Consider the following 18,555-nt stretch of genomic DNA (forward strand, 5'->3'; position numbering starts at 1 on the left):
GCACACAGACAAGTCCTCCTGTTGCTAAGGGGAAATGGGGAGAAGGGAACCACTAGCCACTTTATGGACTGGCTCACAGGCCTGTGTTGTTCAAACTAGTTGAGGAGACACAGTTGCAGAGGAGCCGACTCACCTGGGCTGACTCACTCAACATTGCCTGGGAGAATGGTCAGCCCCAGTATTAGAGACCCAAGACAATGAACATTTTCAAGTTCTATGACCTTGACCAGTTAGTTGACCTCTACAGACCTCAGTTACTTCATTCACAAAATGGGGATAGAGTCATGGAATGACTGTGAGATTAAATGAGATAATGTGTATGAATGTGTGAAAGTTGTCAGAATCAAAATGGAATCACTAACAAGAAACCTCTGATAAATAGAGCCAGAGAAGGCCCTGAAGACAGCATTCTCATGCTTGTATGCCTGGTAACAAAAGCTATCACAAAAGACTGCAAAACCCACAACCTCCTACAAAGGCCATTACAACCTTACACAAAAAAGACTTCTGCAAAGACATCTGCCCAGCAACTGCCTGTCCAACCTTGGACTGGCATCATCCTTGTTATTGATCTTTATAGCCAAGGATAATTATTTCAAAACAATTATGTAATCCTCCTCATTTTTTCCATTAAAAACCTTTGTCTTCCTTTGCCTCCCTGAATACATGCATTACTAAGGCAGGCATATTCCTATGCAATGCTCTATTCCCAAATAAATATTTTATTCTTTTATAGAGACTCTCTTTGTTTGTTATTTAGGTTAACAATGGATCTGCTTTGTAAACGTTGATTTTTCATCTTTAAGTACCAGAGTAAATGCAATGTTCTTGAATGAGATACTGACCAAACTTACAGATATTAAACTGAGGTGGCATCCATAGCAGTCAAGTTTAAAATCAGAAAGTGCTGCCTTCGCTGCTGTTGACCATTGTGATTACCTGGGTTTCTGCTGCCTCCTTAGGAGCTGGAATAATGCACAGGTGAAGGGTTGGAGAGGGTAAGTTTCCTATGAGATTTCCAAAGGGAATTCCTTCACTAATGAAACAATCATTCACTGAACACCTTCTATGAGCCAGATGCTTTTCTAGGCTTTACCCTTACCATGAAGGGTAAAGACAAGACACTGAAGTTTTAAAAAGGCCTTGATTCTGGCCGGGCGTGGTGGCTCACGCCTGTAATCCCCACACTTTGGGAGGCTGAGGCAGGCAGATCACCTGAGGTCGGGAGTTCGAGACCAGCTTGACCAACATGGAGAAATCCTGTCTCTACTAAAAATACAAAAAAGTTGGCCGGGTGTGGTGGTGCATGCCTGTAATCCCAGCTACTCGGGAGGCTAAGGCAGAAGAATCGCTTGAACATGGGAGGCTGAGGTTGCGGTGAGCCCAGATTGCACCATTGCACTCTAGATTGGGCAACAAGAGCAAAACTCCATCTCAAAAAAAAAAAGAAAAGAAAAAAGAAAAAGAAAAGAAAAAGGCCTTGATTCTGAGGTTTGGTGCTTCACTATTCATCCTCCTCCCTCTCCCTCTCCCTTTCTCCTGCCCAGGAGAGCTCTGTCTCTGAAAGGAATGGGGAGAGACAGATGCCTACCCTATTCAAGTCCTCTCCTAGAATTTGGTGCCCGTCAGTCAGCCATGGTGGCTCATATCTGTAATCCCAGAAGTTTGGGAGGCCGAAGCAGGAGGATTCCTTGAAGCCAGGAGTTTGAGACCAGCCTGGGCAACAGAGTGAGACCCCATCTCTACAAGAAAAAAAAAAAAAAAATTTTTTTCAAAAGAATGTGTTTCCTGGAAACAGTAGTGCAGGCCCCAAGCTCCGGGCAGGGTCATGCATGGAAGCTGTTATTGGTAATGATCGTTGGTCTGAAAAGTTTCTCTTACCCAAAATTCAAGTTGGGGTTTTTTTTTCTTTCATTATCTCTAGCTTATTAACTATATAGAGCACAAACTCCTTGAGTAAGGAAGCCTTGTCTGAATTATTATTGCTATCAGCATAGAATTTGGCAAAGTAGGGGTAAGGGATCCATAAAGAAATGGAACTGTGGATCTACGGTGAGACTCTGAGATGCTTTATGACGACCCTTATCTCTAGGAGCACGAAGTACAATGATCAACACTCCCAAATTCCATATTAGACTAGGCTCATGCAGGAGAGAAGGTAGAATGCACCTCTCCCCTTTGCCAAGGAGTGGAATGCTGCCCAATAAAGTTGCTTGGAGACACTATGGAAGAGGCTGTGATGTCAATCCCTCCAGAGGGATTCTTGCTTTGCATGAGGGAGAATTCAGGTAGGACATTCACACTCAGAGGTGTCCTACTCAGTCTAAGCTTCAGTGACAAAGCTTCAAATCACACATGAGGAAAATGCCCCTGCTGGTCTCAAACTCTGGGAGCAAGAGTTCTCCCTCATGCAAAGCAGGAATCCCTCTGGATGCTTTCATGCTGCTCACCCGCTTTTGAATGGCTTTGCTATGTGCGGGCCACTTTCAAGACAGTTACAGAGAGCAGAGCATTTTGTCTCCAGCCTCCTTTACAACTAAAGCCAGGTATGTGATCCAGGCTCCATCACCACTGGGAACGGCAGCAGCAGAGGCATCTGGCTTCAGGGGAAGCAGTGATTGCAGGGTTACATTCCTCCTGCAGAGGGGCCCTCGCACTGCTGGCGGTTATGTATGTGTGGTCATGCCAGGAACAGGAGCAGCAGGGGCATTTTCCTCAGGTATGATTTGAAGCTTTGTCATAGAACTTAGACTGAGCTCTCCAGTCCTCCCAATTCCACAAGCTACCCAATGTCATTTTAATTAACTTCCTTTCCTGTTCTTTAAACCAGCGTCAGCTTCTGTTGCTTGCAGCTAAGAATGCTGAATGCAGTCTAATCCAAATTTGCCTCAGCTGTCATTTCTTGAGATCCTAATGACAGCAGTTTTCATTTGTTCAGTGCTTACAATGGTGCCGGGAACTGTGCTAGGAGCTTTATATTGCATTGTCTCATGAAATTCTCATAACGACACTGCAAGGTAAGTACTGTTTCTAGTGAATTTATCTTCCCATTTATAGTGGGGGAAAACTGAGGTATCAAGGCCTCAGAGGATTTGTCCACGGGCTTACAAGTGGGTACTAAAGTGTTGTGATAGTAGACAAGTTCTTGGATTCCAAGGGAGAATGTGGGAGTCTGGAGGAAATCTTTGCGCTCTGCTCTCCATGCTGGGGGGCGCAGAACTCTAAGCAGGTCATTTTGTCTCCATGACATTCTCTTCTCTGAGGTAAGAATCAGTAACACCCTTCTAATCTGGAGATGGTGAAATAAAGACAAAAATATTTTACTGTCCAAGAAGGATTTTTCCAGGACAACAGCAGAGGTAGTTGACAATCGTACATATTGTTACCCCACAAAGAGGGTCTCTGAAACCCACTGGGGAACATGGGGTGGAAATGGATGCAGAGCAAAAGAAGCTGCAAGCCTGAGTTTGACTAAAAGCCTCAGTGCACAGGCCTGCATCACAAATACATTTTAATACAGGTAATTTCTTTTCCATTCATTTGTAAGCACTTATTTCATTTACTCAATTCCAAGGCCAATAAATCTTGGCATTAAGGCTGATTTGATGTGTATGCCGACAGTCTAATTAAGGATAGGGTATTTTATCAGCCCCTCTAAATTTTCATTTCTCTGGTCTATGATTTTTTATACTGGGTTGATCTTTTTTTTATTCATAAGGGCTTCATTCCCATTTGTCATGGCTGCATTAACTGGGCATCTAATGAAGACTTGGATATGAAAGTCTGCATCTCATTTATCCTCTGCAGCAAAATTAATAAAGCAGCAGGAAAATAGTTTCCTGTACTGGAACTTCTTTAGCCCATCCTGAGTCATATAAAATGTATTTTGCTTGTGTTTTCCAGAATTTGGGCTCAGCTCTAAACTTTAGGAGATGGTGTCCAACTTCAACTTCCATCCACTGACAGGCCTTACATACCCTGCTTCCTGCCCCACCTATTGCTTGGAGATCGAGTAATCAAGTGAAAATGAGGTCTTTCAGGTGGGCCTCTTCTGCTTGGAGAGGCTTGAACTGGAATGGCTGTGAGCTGATTTTCCCACTCATCCCCTCTACCCACATTTATTGAGCTTCTTCTATAGGTCAAGCTCAGAGATATAAAACAGACTCAAGAAGGTCACAGTCAAATAAGTTATGACACCAATGTTGGCCAATGTCCAGTGAAAGAAAAATATCTTGGCCAAAGATCAAGGTTAGGAGCAAGCTGGAAAGATCATTTGCTCTATCCTTTTGCCTTGGGGAGGGTGACCCTCCCAACCAGTGCTTGAATGAAGGGCTGCCAAAAGTCTGTGATATTTTTGACTTGTAGACTTTATGGGTATACGAGCAGATATATCCACAAAGGTTTCCTAGGGCTGCCATAACAAACTGGATGGCCTAACCAACATGAATTTATTGTCTCATAGTGCTGGAGGGTAGCAGTCCAAAATCAAGGTGTCAGCAAGGTTGCTTCCTTCTGAGGGCTGTTAGGGAAGGATCTGTTCCAGGCCTTGGCTATAGATGACTATCTGTTCTTTATGTCTCTTCACACTGTCTTCCCTCTATATACATCTGTGTCCAAATTTCCCCTTTTTATGAGGACACCAGCCATACTGGACCAAGGCCCACCCTAACGACCTCATTTTCACCTGATTACCACTGTAAAGGTCCTATCTCCAAATATAGTCACATTCTGAGGTACTGGGGGTTAGAACTTTGACATATGAATTTTGGGGAGACATAATTCAACCCATAACAATGAGTATCTCTGAAGCTGGTTTAACTAAAGCTCTAAGACAGCCTCTTGTAGTACAGTATAGTTGGAACACCAGAAAGAAAGTTAAGAATCAGAAGTTAAAGGTCCAAATTAGTCCCTTCCCCTCTCTGAGCCTCAGATTTCTTCTCTGTACAATAAGAGATGTGGACTGGGCCTGCTAAATCCCCTCACAGTTCTCGGGTTGTGTGATTGATGAAGTGATAGAAATTGAAGCAGTGTCGTGGGGAGGTTAATAGTCAGGCTCCACCACTTACAAGCACAGTGATCTTCAGCAAATATTTATCTTCTGAGCCTCAGGGTTTTGTGGGTTTTTTTTTTTGTTGTTGTTGTTGTTTTTTAACTGTAAAAGGGGGATAGTGATGTTAGCTACTTCAAAAATGCTGTGAGGACCAAGAGACCCTTTGAATTGCCTGGCACGCCGTTGTCACTCCATGTATATGAACTGCTGATGATATTACTACCAATCACTATTAGGAGTTAGGCTTTGAATCTACGCCTCAGCTCTCAGATGGTGTTCACTATTAGAAGGCAGGGCTGTGTCCCCAACCTGTTCTGCATCTGGGTCCTGTGCTGCAGCATGAATGCAGTAAGACGCTTTTGCCCGCAAGACTCTAGTGATCCTTGTGACAGGCCTGTCCCCATTTCCACCTTATGCAAATTCTACCCTATTCCATTCTAGCCCAGCTCCTTCACATTCGTATTAGGGTTAGGACTAGAATTTCAGTTGACTTTTTTTCTTGCTGTATTTTATCATTTTTGTGCTATAGAAAAGTCTAATAAAAAGAATAAAATATACTGATCTCATTTAACATAGCTTTATAGAGCAGGTCGGTAAATCTAGCCCTGCAATCGCAGCGGGATAATTTAGGAATCAGAGAGACTGAAGGGTTGAGGAGGACATATGTTATTTATCATTTAGGTGCGCCAAGCCAGTCAGATTAACATCCAAAGGACTGAGTCCCAAACAAAGAGTTAAGTTACCTTTAAAGCATTTCGTGGGGCAGGGGGAGATCTGTGCGAGGGGAAGCATATTACAGAAGCGAGAAACAGTTATTCATTTGAGACATGCATTGCATTATGTCTTACTTTTCAAGGAAAAACATGTTTTATGGCTTGAGTTTATCTGTCTAGTGACCTTGCAGCTGCACAGCTAGAGAAACAGGGTCTTCACCATGCCTGGGAAAGGGAGAGATAAGGCTCACTAGCCACAGACAGAAAAACAGGTAGATAATTTTTAAAGGACTCCACCTCTTTCTCTTTCTCAGGGGGAATTGGTTTTTTTTAAAATACAACTGAGTTTTTGCTTACACATTTTTAAATTTCTTTTAATTCCTGTTTCACAATCCCCCACTCCTGTAAATGCCAGACCACTTGAGGTCTGTGCCAATCATTTGGCTCTTACCTTCACTGAACTATTAGTTATTCTCTCAGATGTGTCCTCACCTAGATTATAAGCAATTTGAGGAAACAAACGGGTCTTCTTACTCAGATTTAACAAAACTTATTTATTGACTTCCACAATGCACCAGCCCCTCTTACATAAGTATCTCATATAATCCTCCCCACAACCTGATGAGGAAGATAATGGTACCCCCACATCACCAGTGAGCCCCCTGAGGTTCAAAGTTCCCACGGATAGTCAGTGGCCAGGCCAGGATCCCAATTTACATCTGACTTCAAGGCCACCAACCTAGCATAATGCTGTCCTCACCCATGCTCTGCCAGCTCCACAAACCCGTGGATTCCTTTCCCTCACCCCAGAACCTTCTGAATAGGGTTTTCTGTGGCCTTGGTGCCCCCTGGTGGCACAAGGGCTCATTCCACTGAAAGCCTGTGACCCTAAGCATTTGAGAGTGATTCACAGGCCAGTGTGGATAGCCCTGGGGTAGCAGAGCCCTCCGTACCCAGAGGAAAGCTAGCCTTTCTACCAGAGCTGTGCTTCTTAAACAGACCCTCAGGAGGATTCTACTTCTGATGAGTCAACAAAAGGAGTTAGGGTCCCCTGGGCCAGCAGCAGTGAGATGGCACACAGAGTCTGTGTTTCCCTCTCTACTTATTCCCCACTTCCCATCAGGACATGTGGGCTTGGGTATTCTCTGCTGGACCCTCCTGGCATTTTAATTTTCCAAGAGCTCATTTATGAAAGAGGGAAGAAAGAAGAGGAGAAGGTGGTTAAAGTTCAGGACCTAAATTTCTTTACCTTAGAGTAAAGGTAACCATAGAGTTCCTTTCCCAAAAGACATCAAGACTCTGCAATAAATATTTATTGAATTTTTATCATGCTCTGTTGCACTAGGGATGCAGAGATGAAGACACTCTTCCTGTCTACGAAAAGTAAACATAAGGGCTGGGTGCTGTAGCTCATGCCTGTAATCCCAGCATTTTGTGAGGCCAAGGAGAGCAAACTGCAGGAGTTCGAGACCAGCCTGGCAACATGGCAAAACCCCATCTCTACAAAAAATACAAAAAAAATTAGCCATACATGGTAGTGTACACCTGTAGTCCCAGCTACTCAAGAGGCTGAATCACGAGCTCAGGAGGCAGAGGTTGCAGTGAGCCAAGATTGTGCCACTGCACTCCAGCCTGGGTGATAGAGTAAGACCCTGCCTAAAAAAGAAAAGAAAAAAAAAGAATAAGAATTAAAAAGAGAAAAGAATGAACTTTTTCAAAAGTAAACATAACAAATTACAATATAATGAAACAAATGCTCTAATACGGATGTCATGGAACTTTTCCTATCACCCCAGAAATGGTTGCCGGCACTCAAAACTAAGAACAAAGAATTTTTAAATACCCCACAAGCTAAAGAAAGTGGAAAACAATTAAGGGTCAGATACTTTCTCCAACCATCACTCCAGCCCCTAGCACTTGCCCAATTTATATATGCTATTCCTCTCCCATTGCCTACTTGCACAGGGGCAAGACAGCAGCAGGGCAGAGAAAGAGGGGGTGGTAAGGAGTAGCCTGCTCTCTCACCTCCCATGTGGCAAGGACATGTGAGCCAGCTATCATCCTCTTCCTATTTGATTTCCCTTCAAAGGCCTTCCTTATAGCTTAAAAAGTAATCGCCAGCCTTTCTGAGAATCCTTTTTTTTTTTTTTTGAGACAGGGTCTCATTCTGTCACCCAGGCTGGAGTGCAGTTGTGCAATCTCAGCTCACTGCAGCCTCGACCTCCCGGGCTCAAGTGATCCTCCCACCTCACACAACGTACTTGAGACCACAGTTGCGCATCACCATGCCCAGCTAATTTTTGTGCTTTTGTAAAGACAGGGTCTCCCCATGTTGGCTAGGCTGGTCTCAAACTCCCGGGCTCAAGCCATCCGCCCACCTAGGCCTCCCAAAGTGCGGGGATTACAGGCGTAAACCACCATACCAGGCCTGAAAACTACCATGCCTGGCCTGAGAATCCTTTAATCACTGATCTAGCTTTAAGATAATTTGAGATATCCTGGGGCTACACGGGCCAATACTGTGGCCACTAGCCACAGGTGGCTACTGAGCACTTGAAATGCTGCTGATCTGAATTGAAATGTGCTGCTAACTGAAAAATATACCCTGGATTTTGAAGACAGTACTGGAGAAAAAATGTAAAATATCTCATTAGTATTTTATCAATCACAAGTTGAAATAATAATATTTTGAATATATTGTTTGAATAAATAAAATGTTATTAAAATTAATTTCATCCGTTTTACTTTTTTTTGAGACAGAGTCTCACACTGTTGCACAGCCTGGAGCGCTGTGGCTCAATCTCGGCTCACTGCAACCTCCACCTCCTGAGTTCAAACGATCCTCCTGCCTCAGCCTCCTGAGTAGCTGGGACTACAGGTACGCACCATCACACCCAGCTAATTTTTGTATTTTTAGTAGAGATGGGGTTTCGCCATGTTGGCCAGGCTGGTCTCAAACTCCTGACCTCAAGTGATCCGCCCACCTCGGCCTCCCAAAGTGCTAGGATTACAGGCGTGAGCCACTGCATCCTGCCCTGTTTTACTTTTTTTTTTTTTTTTTTTTTTTGAGAGGGAGTCTCGCTCTGTTGCCCAGGCTGGAGAGCAGTGGCGCGATCTCCGCTCACTGCAAGCTCCACCTCCCGGGCTCACGCCATTCTCCTGCCTCAGCCTCCTGAGTAGCTGGGACTACAGGCACCCACCACCACGCCCAGAGAATTTTTTGTATTTTTAGTGGAGACGGGGTTTCACCGTTAGCCAGGATGGTCTCAATCTCCTGACCTCGTGATCCACTCGCCTCAGCCTCCCAAAGTGCTGGGATTACAGGCGTGAGCCACCGCGCCCGGCTGTTTTACTTTTTTTTAATGTGGCCACTAGACTATATCCGAGGTGGGCGGATCACTTGAGGTCAGGAGTTTGAGACCAGCCTGGCCAACATGGTGAAACCCCATCTCTACTAAAAGTACAAAAATTAGCCACGTGTGGTGGTGCATGCATGTAATCCCAGCTACTCGGGAGGCTGAGGCAGAAGAATCGCTTGAACCAGGAGGCAGAGGTTGCAGTGAGCTGAGATGGCGCCACTGCACTCCAGCCTGGGCGATAGAGCAAGACTCCGTCTCAAAAAAATAAAAAAATAAATAAACTGGAATTTCAAGGAAGCTGCAAGCTTCACTATGACAGCTGCGGAATAAAAAGGGACTCTGAATGCCAGTGCAGGGTATTGGACTCTGGTTCAATACCAAAGTCTGGTATCTTCTGATCTGGGAGCTGGGCCCCAGATTGGAAGGTAGGCTGTGAGTAAAAAGCTGGAGGTGAGAGAGTCGGAAAAAACTTAGCGCAAGGAATGATCCACAGAGGGGGTGAGTCTTACCAATTTGAATGTAAATTAGCACCACTTTTTCGGGAGGCAATTTGTAAGTATGTATCAAGAGTCTTAAAAAATGACCATCTCCTTTAACCCAGTCATTCCATTTCTAGTAACTTATAAGGAAATTTTAAAACTGCACAAATATTTAGCTATGAGGATATTCAACCAGCACTGTAATAGCTAAAACAAAAAACAAAAAACAAACAAAAGCAAAAAAAAAAAAAAAAGTCCAAGTATAGTGGCTCACCAGCAATCTCAGCAATCTCTTTGGGAGGCCAAGGAGGGAGGGTCACTTGAGACTGGGCTACACACTGAGACTCCATCTCTACAATTTTTTTTTTTAATTAGCTAGGTGTGGTGGTGGGTCCCTGTAGTCCTAGCTTCTTGGGAGGCTGAGGTGGGAAGATTACTTGAACCTAGAAGGCTGAGGCTGGACTAAGCCATGATAGTGCCACTGCACTCCAACCTTAATCCACAATTAAGATACAGCTATAAAATGGAATATTTTGCAACTATTACAAAGGATGTAAATGAAAACTTGACATGGAAAGACATTTATTCTAAACTCTGTAAAGAAGGCCAGCTACAGAATTGTACCTCCAGTATGTACGTCAATTTTGCTTACAAAAAAAAAAAAACAAACCATGCTGGGCGTGGTGACTCAGCCTGTAATCACATTTTGGGAGGCTGGAGTGTGAGGATCTATTGAAGCAAGGAGTTTAAGACCAGCCTGGACAACACTGTGAGACCCCCATCTCTACAAAAAATGCAAAAATTAGCCAGGCATGATGGCTCGAGGCTGTGGTCATAGCCAGTCTAGAGGCTGAGAGGTGAGGATAGCTTGAACCCAGGACGTCGGGGTTGCAATGAACTAATAATCGTTCTACTGCACTACAGCCTGGGTGACAGAGAAAGACCCTGTCCCCCAAAAAAATTATTTTAAAAAGGCAAACGAAAAAACATTAAAAGTATACATTTGCAAAGACAACTATCTGAAAGGATATTCTCCAAGAAGTTAAAAGTCATCTTTGGACAGTGGGGCCATAGATGTTTTCCTATTTTTACCAGCTTTATAATTAATTTTTAAAAGTTATTTTCAAGTAGTCCTACCCAGTCTTCCTTACAAGTTAGGACTCAGATGCCACTCTCTTCCCCTAAACTGTCCTGAGTCCCCTCACCATAATAAGCACCAATATCTTCGTTAAAATCCCGACACTGCCAACACTCAGCTAGGGAGTTGAACCTTGCTCCATCTCGTCCTTTAGTCCCTGTGTGCGTCTGTCCCCCTACAAGTCTATTGACCCCCTCCCAGAGGTCCCGTGTCTTCCCCGTACTTGCCCCACAGGCTAGATCAGACCCTGTCTGACCCCTGGGTTATTGTAAAACTTAAGATCTGTCCCCTAGGTCTCGGAGTCGGTTGAACTAAGGTCCAAAGGTTAAAAAACACTGACACAAAATGCCAGGCCACGAACTGAAGCACTGAGGCCCGGCTGCAGACCTCTCTCCCGAGAGGGGAATAATCCATGCCGGCCGGTTCCGCCATGGAGCCAGGTGCGGGTCACCTCGACGGTCACCGCGCGGGCAGCCCAAGCCTTCGCCAGGCTCTGTGCGGCGGCAGCGCAGTAATGTTTTCCAGTAAAGAACGCGGACGTTGCACCGTGATCAATTTTGTCCCTTTGGAGGCGCCGTTACGGTCCACGCCCCGCTCGCGTCAAGTGACTGAGGCCTGTGGTGGAGAAGGACGTGTCGTGCCGCTGGGTTCTGAGCCGGGGTGGTCGGTGGGTGGGATGGAGGCGACCTTGGAGCAGCACTTGGAAGACACGTGAGTAGTGCGCGCCTCTTCGGCCTGTCCTGAGTTCGCGGCGGAGGAACTTGAGCGGAACGAAAGGCGCGAGCTGCGAGTACCGGGCAGGGCGTCTCGGGGACGTCGCGCGACCCCCGGGACACGGGATGAGGGGGTTGAGCCCTACCCAAGGCCGCAGGGTGGGGCGGGTGACCCGGAATTAAAATTCTGCGGGGCAGCGCACATTCCCTCTTGAACGAGTCTCCCGGGCCCAGGCCACGGGCCAAAACTGCCTATCTCGTTGTTGAAATCGTCTTTACGGTCAGGGTGGTTCTGCGGAAGTTTTAGGAAACGGGTTGACTTTTGGGAAGATTGTGCCAGTTGTGCAGAGTCGAGCCCTGCAGTGTAAACAAACACGTATCTCCTGTGTGTAACCTGTCAGTTACTTGGTGCTTAAGTAGATAAAAATCATTCTTTAAATTTTTCGAACAAGCGGTATCTATGTAAAATTCAAAACTTGAAAAGTATAAAAGGTACAGAGAGACAGCTGCCTCCCACCGATGTCCCTCAGCTTCCACTTACCCTCCAGGAGGTAACTTAAGTTTTTCAACAGTTGTTTTAAATGAGTTAGTACTAAAACATGCGTTTTTAACAAGAGTGAAAACATTCTAGATGTTTTTCACGCAGTGTTTGTGGCCCTCCAAAACTCAGCAGTACTTAGCACATTTTTTTCTCTCATCAGAAACTGGTTTATTTCAATTAATTAATTAGAACTTAATTTTTTTTTCTTTTTTTCTTTTTTTTTTTTTTTGAGACGGAGTTTCGCTCTTGTCTCCCAGGCTGGAGTGCAATGGCGTGATCTCGGCTCACTGCAATCTCCGCCTCCCGGGTTCAAGCGATTCTCTTGCCTCAGCCTCCCGAGTAGCTGGGATTACAGTCATGCGCCACCACGCCCGGCTAATTTTGTATTTTTAGTAGAGACGGGGTTTCTCCATGTTGGTCAGGCTGGTCTCGAACTCCCGAGCTCAGGTGATCCGCCCACCTCGGCCTCCCAAAGTGCTGGGATTACAGGCATGAGCCATCGCGTCCGGCCCTAGAACTTAATTTTTTTCTTAGGGTGCGACAATGAAAAAAGGTTGAGAAACATTGATTTAAAGCACTTAAACAATGCCTGGTACATAGAACACCTGTATGTTTGTACTTATTTAAATCCTTTTTCTCCCATTATGTACTTCAACTCTCTTGTGTTCCTGGAATTAGAATGAAGAATCCTTCCATTGTTGGAGTCCTGTGCACAGATTCACAAGGACTTAATCTGGGTTGTAAGTATCTCTCATACCAACTATTTGATGAATTGCATAGCATCTGATGTTGACTTGGAGCCTAGCGTGCTATTATTTTCTAGCTTTTATTTCCTGTTACCTTACCAGTTCTTTCTGAGTTTGAGAGTAGAGATTATCTCCAAATAACAGTATCAGAAAATTGAAACCTTTCAGTTGGTATTTATGAAGGAAGATGTTCCTGGCAGTCCTATAGCAATAAATAGTTGTCTCTACTAAAAATAATATTTGAATCATTTTAAACTGAGTCTAGAAAGGACTTCAGATAATGACAGCTGTTAACCATTTATTGAATGTATGCCATATGCTGAGACTGCTAGGCTCTAAATACATTATCTTTAATTTTCACAACAACCCGGCAAGGTGGGTGGTGTACAATTTTGAAGCTCAACTATACTAAACAAGAAGTGAATAGGCAGTAAAATGAGATTTCAGTGTTGGACATACCTGGTCTCAACCCCTTGCTCGTTCATTTGTTAGTAGTGTGAACGTGGACCAAAAAACTACCTTTTAGGGCTTCATTTTCTTCACTGGGTTGTTATTTAATAATGGTAATAATCATAGAATTATATTTATTGAGCTGTTATGTGCCAAGCACCATTGTAAGTGCTTTACATATACTCTTTTATTCCTCATAACAACCCAGTGAAGTAGAAAAAGAAATTGAGGGGCCAGGTGCAGTGTCTCACACCTGTAATCCCAGCACTTTGGGAGGCCAAGGCGGGCAGATGACTTGAGCCCAGGAGTTCAAGACCAGCCTGTGCAACACAGTGAGACCCCCCCCCCCGCCATCTCTATTTTTAAAATAAACAAACATATATATATGTGTGTTTTTAAAATTTAAAAAAAGAGGCCAGATGCGGTGGCTCACCCCTGTAATCCCAGCCCTTTGGGAGGCGGAGGCGGGTGGATCACCTGAGGTCAGGAGTTCGAGACTAGCCTGGCCAACATGGCGAAACCACATCTCTACTAAAAATGCAAAAAAAATTAGCCAGGCATGGTAGCAACTGCTAGTAATCCCAGCTACTCGGGAGGCTGAGGCAGGAGAATCGCTTGAACCTGGGAGGCAGAGGTTGCAGTGAGCCGAGATTGCACCATTGCACTCCAGCCTGGACGACAAGAGTGAGACCCTGTCTCAAAAAATAAAAAAAGAAACTGAGACACAGAGGTTAAATAACTTGCCTGAGGTCATACAGCTAGTAAGTCGTTAAGCTAGGATTTTTGTCTGGCCCTGAGGCCTCTTAATCCATTTTTTTTTTTTTTTTGAGGCGAAGTCTTGCTCTGTCGCCCAGGCTAGAGTGCAGTGGCACGATCTTGGCTCACTGCAACCTCTGCTTCCCAGGTTCAAGCAATTCTCCTGCCTCAGCCTCCTGAGTAGCTGGGATTATAGGCGCCTGCCACCACGCCCAGATAATTTTTGTATTTTTAGTAGATACAGGGTTTCACCATGTTGGCCAGGCTGGTCTCGAACTCCTTATCTTAGGTGATCCACCCACCTCCGCCTCCCAAAGTTCTGGGATTACAGGAATGAGCCACTACACCCGGCCTAATCACGATATTTTAAGGTTATATAATATGTATAAAATGCTTAACATAGAACTGAGACATAATACTTAATAAATGGTAGCAATTACAGATGAGGAAATAAGTTTGGAAAGGTAAATAAGTAAAGCATTCAGTTAATTAGTGACAACTAGTAAACCCAAGACTTGTTGCTCCTAATGCAGAAATGTTTAAAGCTCTGAATTTTTGCTGGAAGGGTAACTGAAAGAGGTAATCTGTGTAACTCAGTTATGTTTAACATGCAGATCAGTCATTTGGGAGGAAAAGGGTAAATTTTTGGAAGCATTTGCCAGTCTCACTAATGGAAAGACTGAAATTCAGGTATGGAAATCTAAAACTAAATGAGTTCCTTCAAGAAACCTTCAAGGCCCAAACGTCGGCATCGGACCTGGTCAAAATGTTTTGTATAGTAATAGTACATCCATATGCTCTGCCATAGTGGCATGTCTATTACCTGATTTGGTTTCAGGTACAGTTAACTTTGTGTTGCCTTTATATACAGAAATATATTGTAAAGTACACTTAGTAATTAATTTTCGTACCTAGAATTTATAGGTACTTTTGTACCCGAGATTTAGTTACTATAATATATACAGACTAATACAAACATTAATAAAAAGACAATTCTGTTGACATTTTAAAACAGCCAGCTAGCGTATTCTAGCAGAAATACTCTATGAGCAATCAGGTGACATATATCATCTCTATTTTCCAGGCCGTGGGACCCTGTCAGATGAGCATGCTGGAGTGATATCTGTTCTAGCCCAGCAAGCAGCTAAGCTAACCTCTGACCCCACTGATATTCCTGTGGTGTGTCTAGAATCAGATAATGGGTGAGTAGATTTCAGCAGATCCTTTCCTTTTTGTTCAGAAAAATTCCTGGTAAAATTGGTGGGGGCCGGCCCTGTGTTCATCAGTGATTCCTTATTCAGACTACTTTGGGAAAAGTTCTTAATCTTTTGGACCACAGGAACAGACAAGTTGATCCCTAAAGCTAATGTGCTCTCAGGCCACAATGCTATTTAAATGAAGAATAAGAATTGGCAGAAGCTATCAGTTTACCAACAAAAAGGAAGTAATAGCACAAAGGAAAACTAATCAGAGAATAAAAATTACTTTTTTTTTTTTTTCTTTTTGAGGCAGGGTGTTGCTCTGGCACCAGGCTGGTGTACAGTGGTGTGATCATGGGTCACTGTGACCGCAACCCCACCGGGCTCAAGCGATTCACCCAACTCAGCCTCCCGAGTTGTAGCTGAGACTACAGGTGTGCACTACCACACCCAGCTAATTTTTGTATTTTTTTGTAGAGATGAGGTTTCACCATGTTTCCCAGGCTGGTCTCGAACTCCTGGGCTCCAGTAATTTGCCTGCCTCAGCCTCCCAAAGTGCTGGGATTACAGGAATGAGTCACTGCACCCAGCCAAAAATTACTTCTAAAGTAATAAAATTACTAAAGATATTCCAAGTGATGGTCCTCAGAATAATATGCGAAAAAAAGTATATATACACAACTGCTACTATCACAGCCTTGTAAAAAGAAAAAACATACAGTCATGCATTGCTTAACAATGGGGATATGTTCTGAGAAATGCGTCAGGCAATTTTGTTGTATGAACATCATAGAGTGTACTTAAACCTAGGTGGTATACCCTATTACACACCTAGGCTGTATTGCTCTTAGACTACAAAGATTTGTAGCCTAAATAATGTAGGCAGTTATAACAGTGGTATTTATGTATCTAAACATAGAGAAGATACAGTAAAAGTATGGTATAGAGAAATTTTTTAAAAGGTATATCTGAATAGGGCACTTACCATGAATGGAGCTTACAAGACTGGAAGTTGCTCTGAGTGAGTCAATAAAACTTTTTGACCTTTATAATAACACTTAAAACAATTATACAGCTGTACAAAAATTCTTTTTTTAAACTTTTTTTTTTTTTTTTTTTTTTTTACTTTTTAGACTTTTTTGTTAAAAGCAAAGAAGAAACACACATTAGCCTAGGCCTGCACAGGGTCAGGATCATCAATATCACTGTCTTCTACCTCCACATCTTCTCCCACTGGAAGGTCATCCAGGGCAGTAACATGCATGGAGTTGTCATCTCCTGTAATGATGATACCTTCTGGAATACCTCCTAAAGGACCTGTCTGAGGCTGTTTTATAGTTAACCTTGTCTTAATAAGTAGGAGTAGTATACTCTAAAATATAATGATAAAAAGTAGGCCCGGCACGGTGGCTCACACTTGTAATCCCAGCACTTTGGGAGGTCAAGGCAGGCAGATCACTTGAGGTAAGGAGTGTGAGACCAGCCTAACCAACATGGTGAAACCCTGTCTCTACTAAAAATATGAAAATTAGGCATGGTGGCAGGCACCTGTAATCCTAGCTACTCAGGAGGCTGAGGCAGGAGAATTGCTTGAACCCGGGAGGCAGAGGTTGCAGTGAGCTGAGATCATGCCACTACACTCCAGCCTGGGCAACAGAGCAAGACTCCGTCTCAAAAAAAAGAAGTATAGTAAATACATAAACCATAGCATAGTCATTTATTATTATCAAGTGTTATGTACTGTACGTAATTGTATGTGCTATACTTTTTATGACTGGCAGCACAATTTGTTTACACCAGCATTACCACAAACATGTGAGTAGTGTGTTGTGCTGTGTGATGCTGGGACGGTTAAAAGGTCACTAGGCAATAGGAATTTTTCAGTTCCATTATAATCTTACGGGACCACCATCATATGTAGGGTCCACTGTTGACTGAAGCATTGTTATGTAGCACATGATTGTATCATATACATGCAAAGAAAACAAGGACCAGGAAAGCCTTTTTTTTGTAGTTCCAGCTGCTGAGGTGGCTGAAGCAGGAGGATTGCTTGAGCCCAGGAGTTTGAGGCCAGCCTGGGCAACATAGCAAGACAGTGCCTAAAAAAACCGAAACAAAGAACCAGCGAAATATTAACAGTGGTTGTCTGTGTTTAGTAGGATTAAGGATTCATTTCATGTTCATATGCTATATGTTTATGTATTTCCCAAATGTTTTGTTATGTTTAAATATTGCTTTTATACATAGAAACAATTACATTATTTTATATATTGTATCCTAAACCAAACAACATCTTTAATCTTACAGTGAAGCCCCACTGATAACGTTTTACTGAATATTTTCTTCCTTGCATTTCAGGAACATTATGATCCAGAAACATGATGGCATCACAGTGGCAGTGCACAAAATGGCCTCTTGATGCCTCATATCTGTTCTTCAGCAGCCTGTCATAGGAACTGGATCCTACCTATGTTGATTACCTTATAGAACTACTAAAGTTCCAGTAGTTAGGCCATTCATTTAATGTGCATTGAGCACTTTTCTATTTATTTAAGAGTCAATTGATTTCTAATGCTCTATGGACCGACTATCAAGGTATTAGTAAGAAAGGATCATGTTTTGAAGCAGCAGGTCCAGGTTACTTTGTATATAGAATTTTGCTATATTCAATAAATCTGTTTGGAGGAAAATGGATCTTTTCTAGATTCTTTAAAATTAACCAAATGTTCTTTTTGTTCAGTTATCAAATTGTAATTTTTTTAAAAGGTCTTTGTTCTAAATTATTTTTGTTTAAGAAGCTTCCTGAAATACCTATATTCTCACGGGTACGTTCATGGATCCCACCCCTGTGCAGTCAGAAATCTACATATAACTTTTGACCCCTCAGTAGCCTACTGACTTCAACAGTAACACTAGTTTTCTGTGTTTTACGTTTTTGTTTTTTTTGTTTTTTGGTTTTTTTTCAGTAGACAGAGTCCTGCTCTGTCGCCAGGCTGGAGTGCAGCGGTGCGATCTTGGCTCACTGCAAGCTCCGCCTCCCGGGTTCAGGCGATTCTCCTGCCTCAGCCTCCAGAGTAGCTGGGACTACAGGCGCACGACACCACACCTGGCTGATTTTTGTATTTTTAGTAGAGACGGGGTTTCGCCATGTTGGCCAGGATCGTCTCGATCTCCTGACCTCGTGATCCACCTGCCTCGGCCTCCCAAAGTGCTGGGATTACAGGCAATGAGCCACCGCACCCGGCTGTTTTATGTATTATATACTATATTCTTACAGTAAAGTAAGCTAGAGAAAATGTTATTAAAACTATAAGGAAGATAAAATATATTCAATATTCATTAAGTAGAAGTGGATCATTATAAAGGTCTTTATATTTGTCATCTTCACATTGAGTAGGCTGAAAAGGAGGG

General features: G+C 43.3%; 1 protein-coding gene and 1 long non-coding RNA gene across 2 annotated transcripts; one reads left to right on the top strand and one right to left on the bottom strand.

Annotated features, from left to right (window-relative positions):
• Window positions 1-3,022: 3,022 nt before the first annotated feature.
• LOC129014974 (uncharacterized) lies at window positions 3,023-11,225 on the bottom strand. Its single transcript, XR_008494485.1, has 3 exons — window positions 11,080-11,225; window positions 7,013-7,133; window positions 3,023-3,289 (listed from the first exon to the last, which is right to left on the bottom strand). It is a non-coding gene; the product is annotated as an uncharacterized LOC129014974 (long non-coding RNA).
• Window positions 11,110-17,834, top strand: LAMTOR5 (late endosomal/lysosomal adaptor, MAPK and MTOR activator 5). Its single transcript, XM_054452487.2, has 4 exons — window positions 11,110-11,450; window positions 12,672-12,733; window positions 15,030-15,147; window positions 17,503-17,834. The coding sequence occupies exons 1-4, from the start codon at window positions 11,152-11,154 to the stop codon at window positions 17,561-17,563; spliced, it is 540 nt and encodes a 179-aa protein (XP_054308462.1). The 5' UTR covers window positions 11,110-11,151; the 3' UTR covers window positions 17,564-17,834.
• Window positions 17,835-18,555: the final 721 nt, after the last annotated feature.

This window comes from Pongo pygmaeus, chromosome 1, assembly GCF_028885625.2.
Source record: "Pongo pygmaeus isolate AG05252 chromosome 1, NHGRI_mPonPyg2-v2.0_pri, whole genome shotgun sequence".
NCBI classification, from domain to species: domain Eukaryota; kingdom Metazoa; phylum Chordata; class Mammalia; order Primates; family Hominidae; genus Pongo; species Pongo pygmaeus.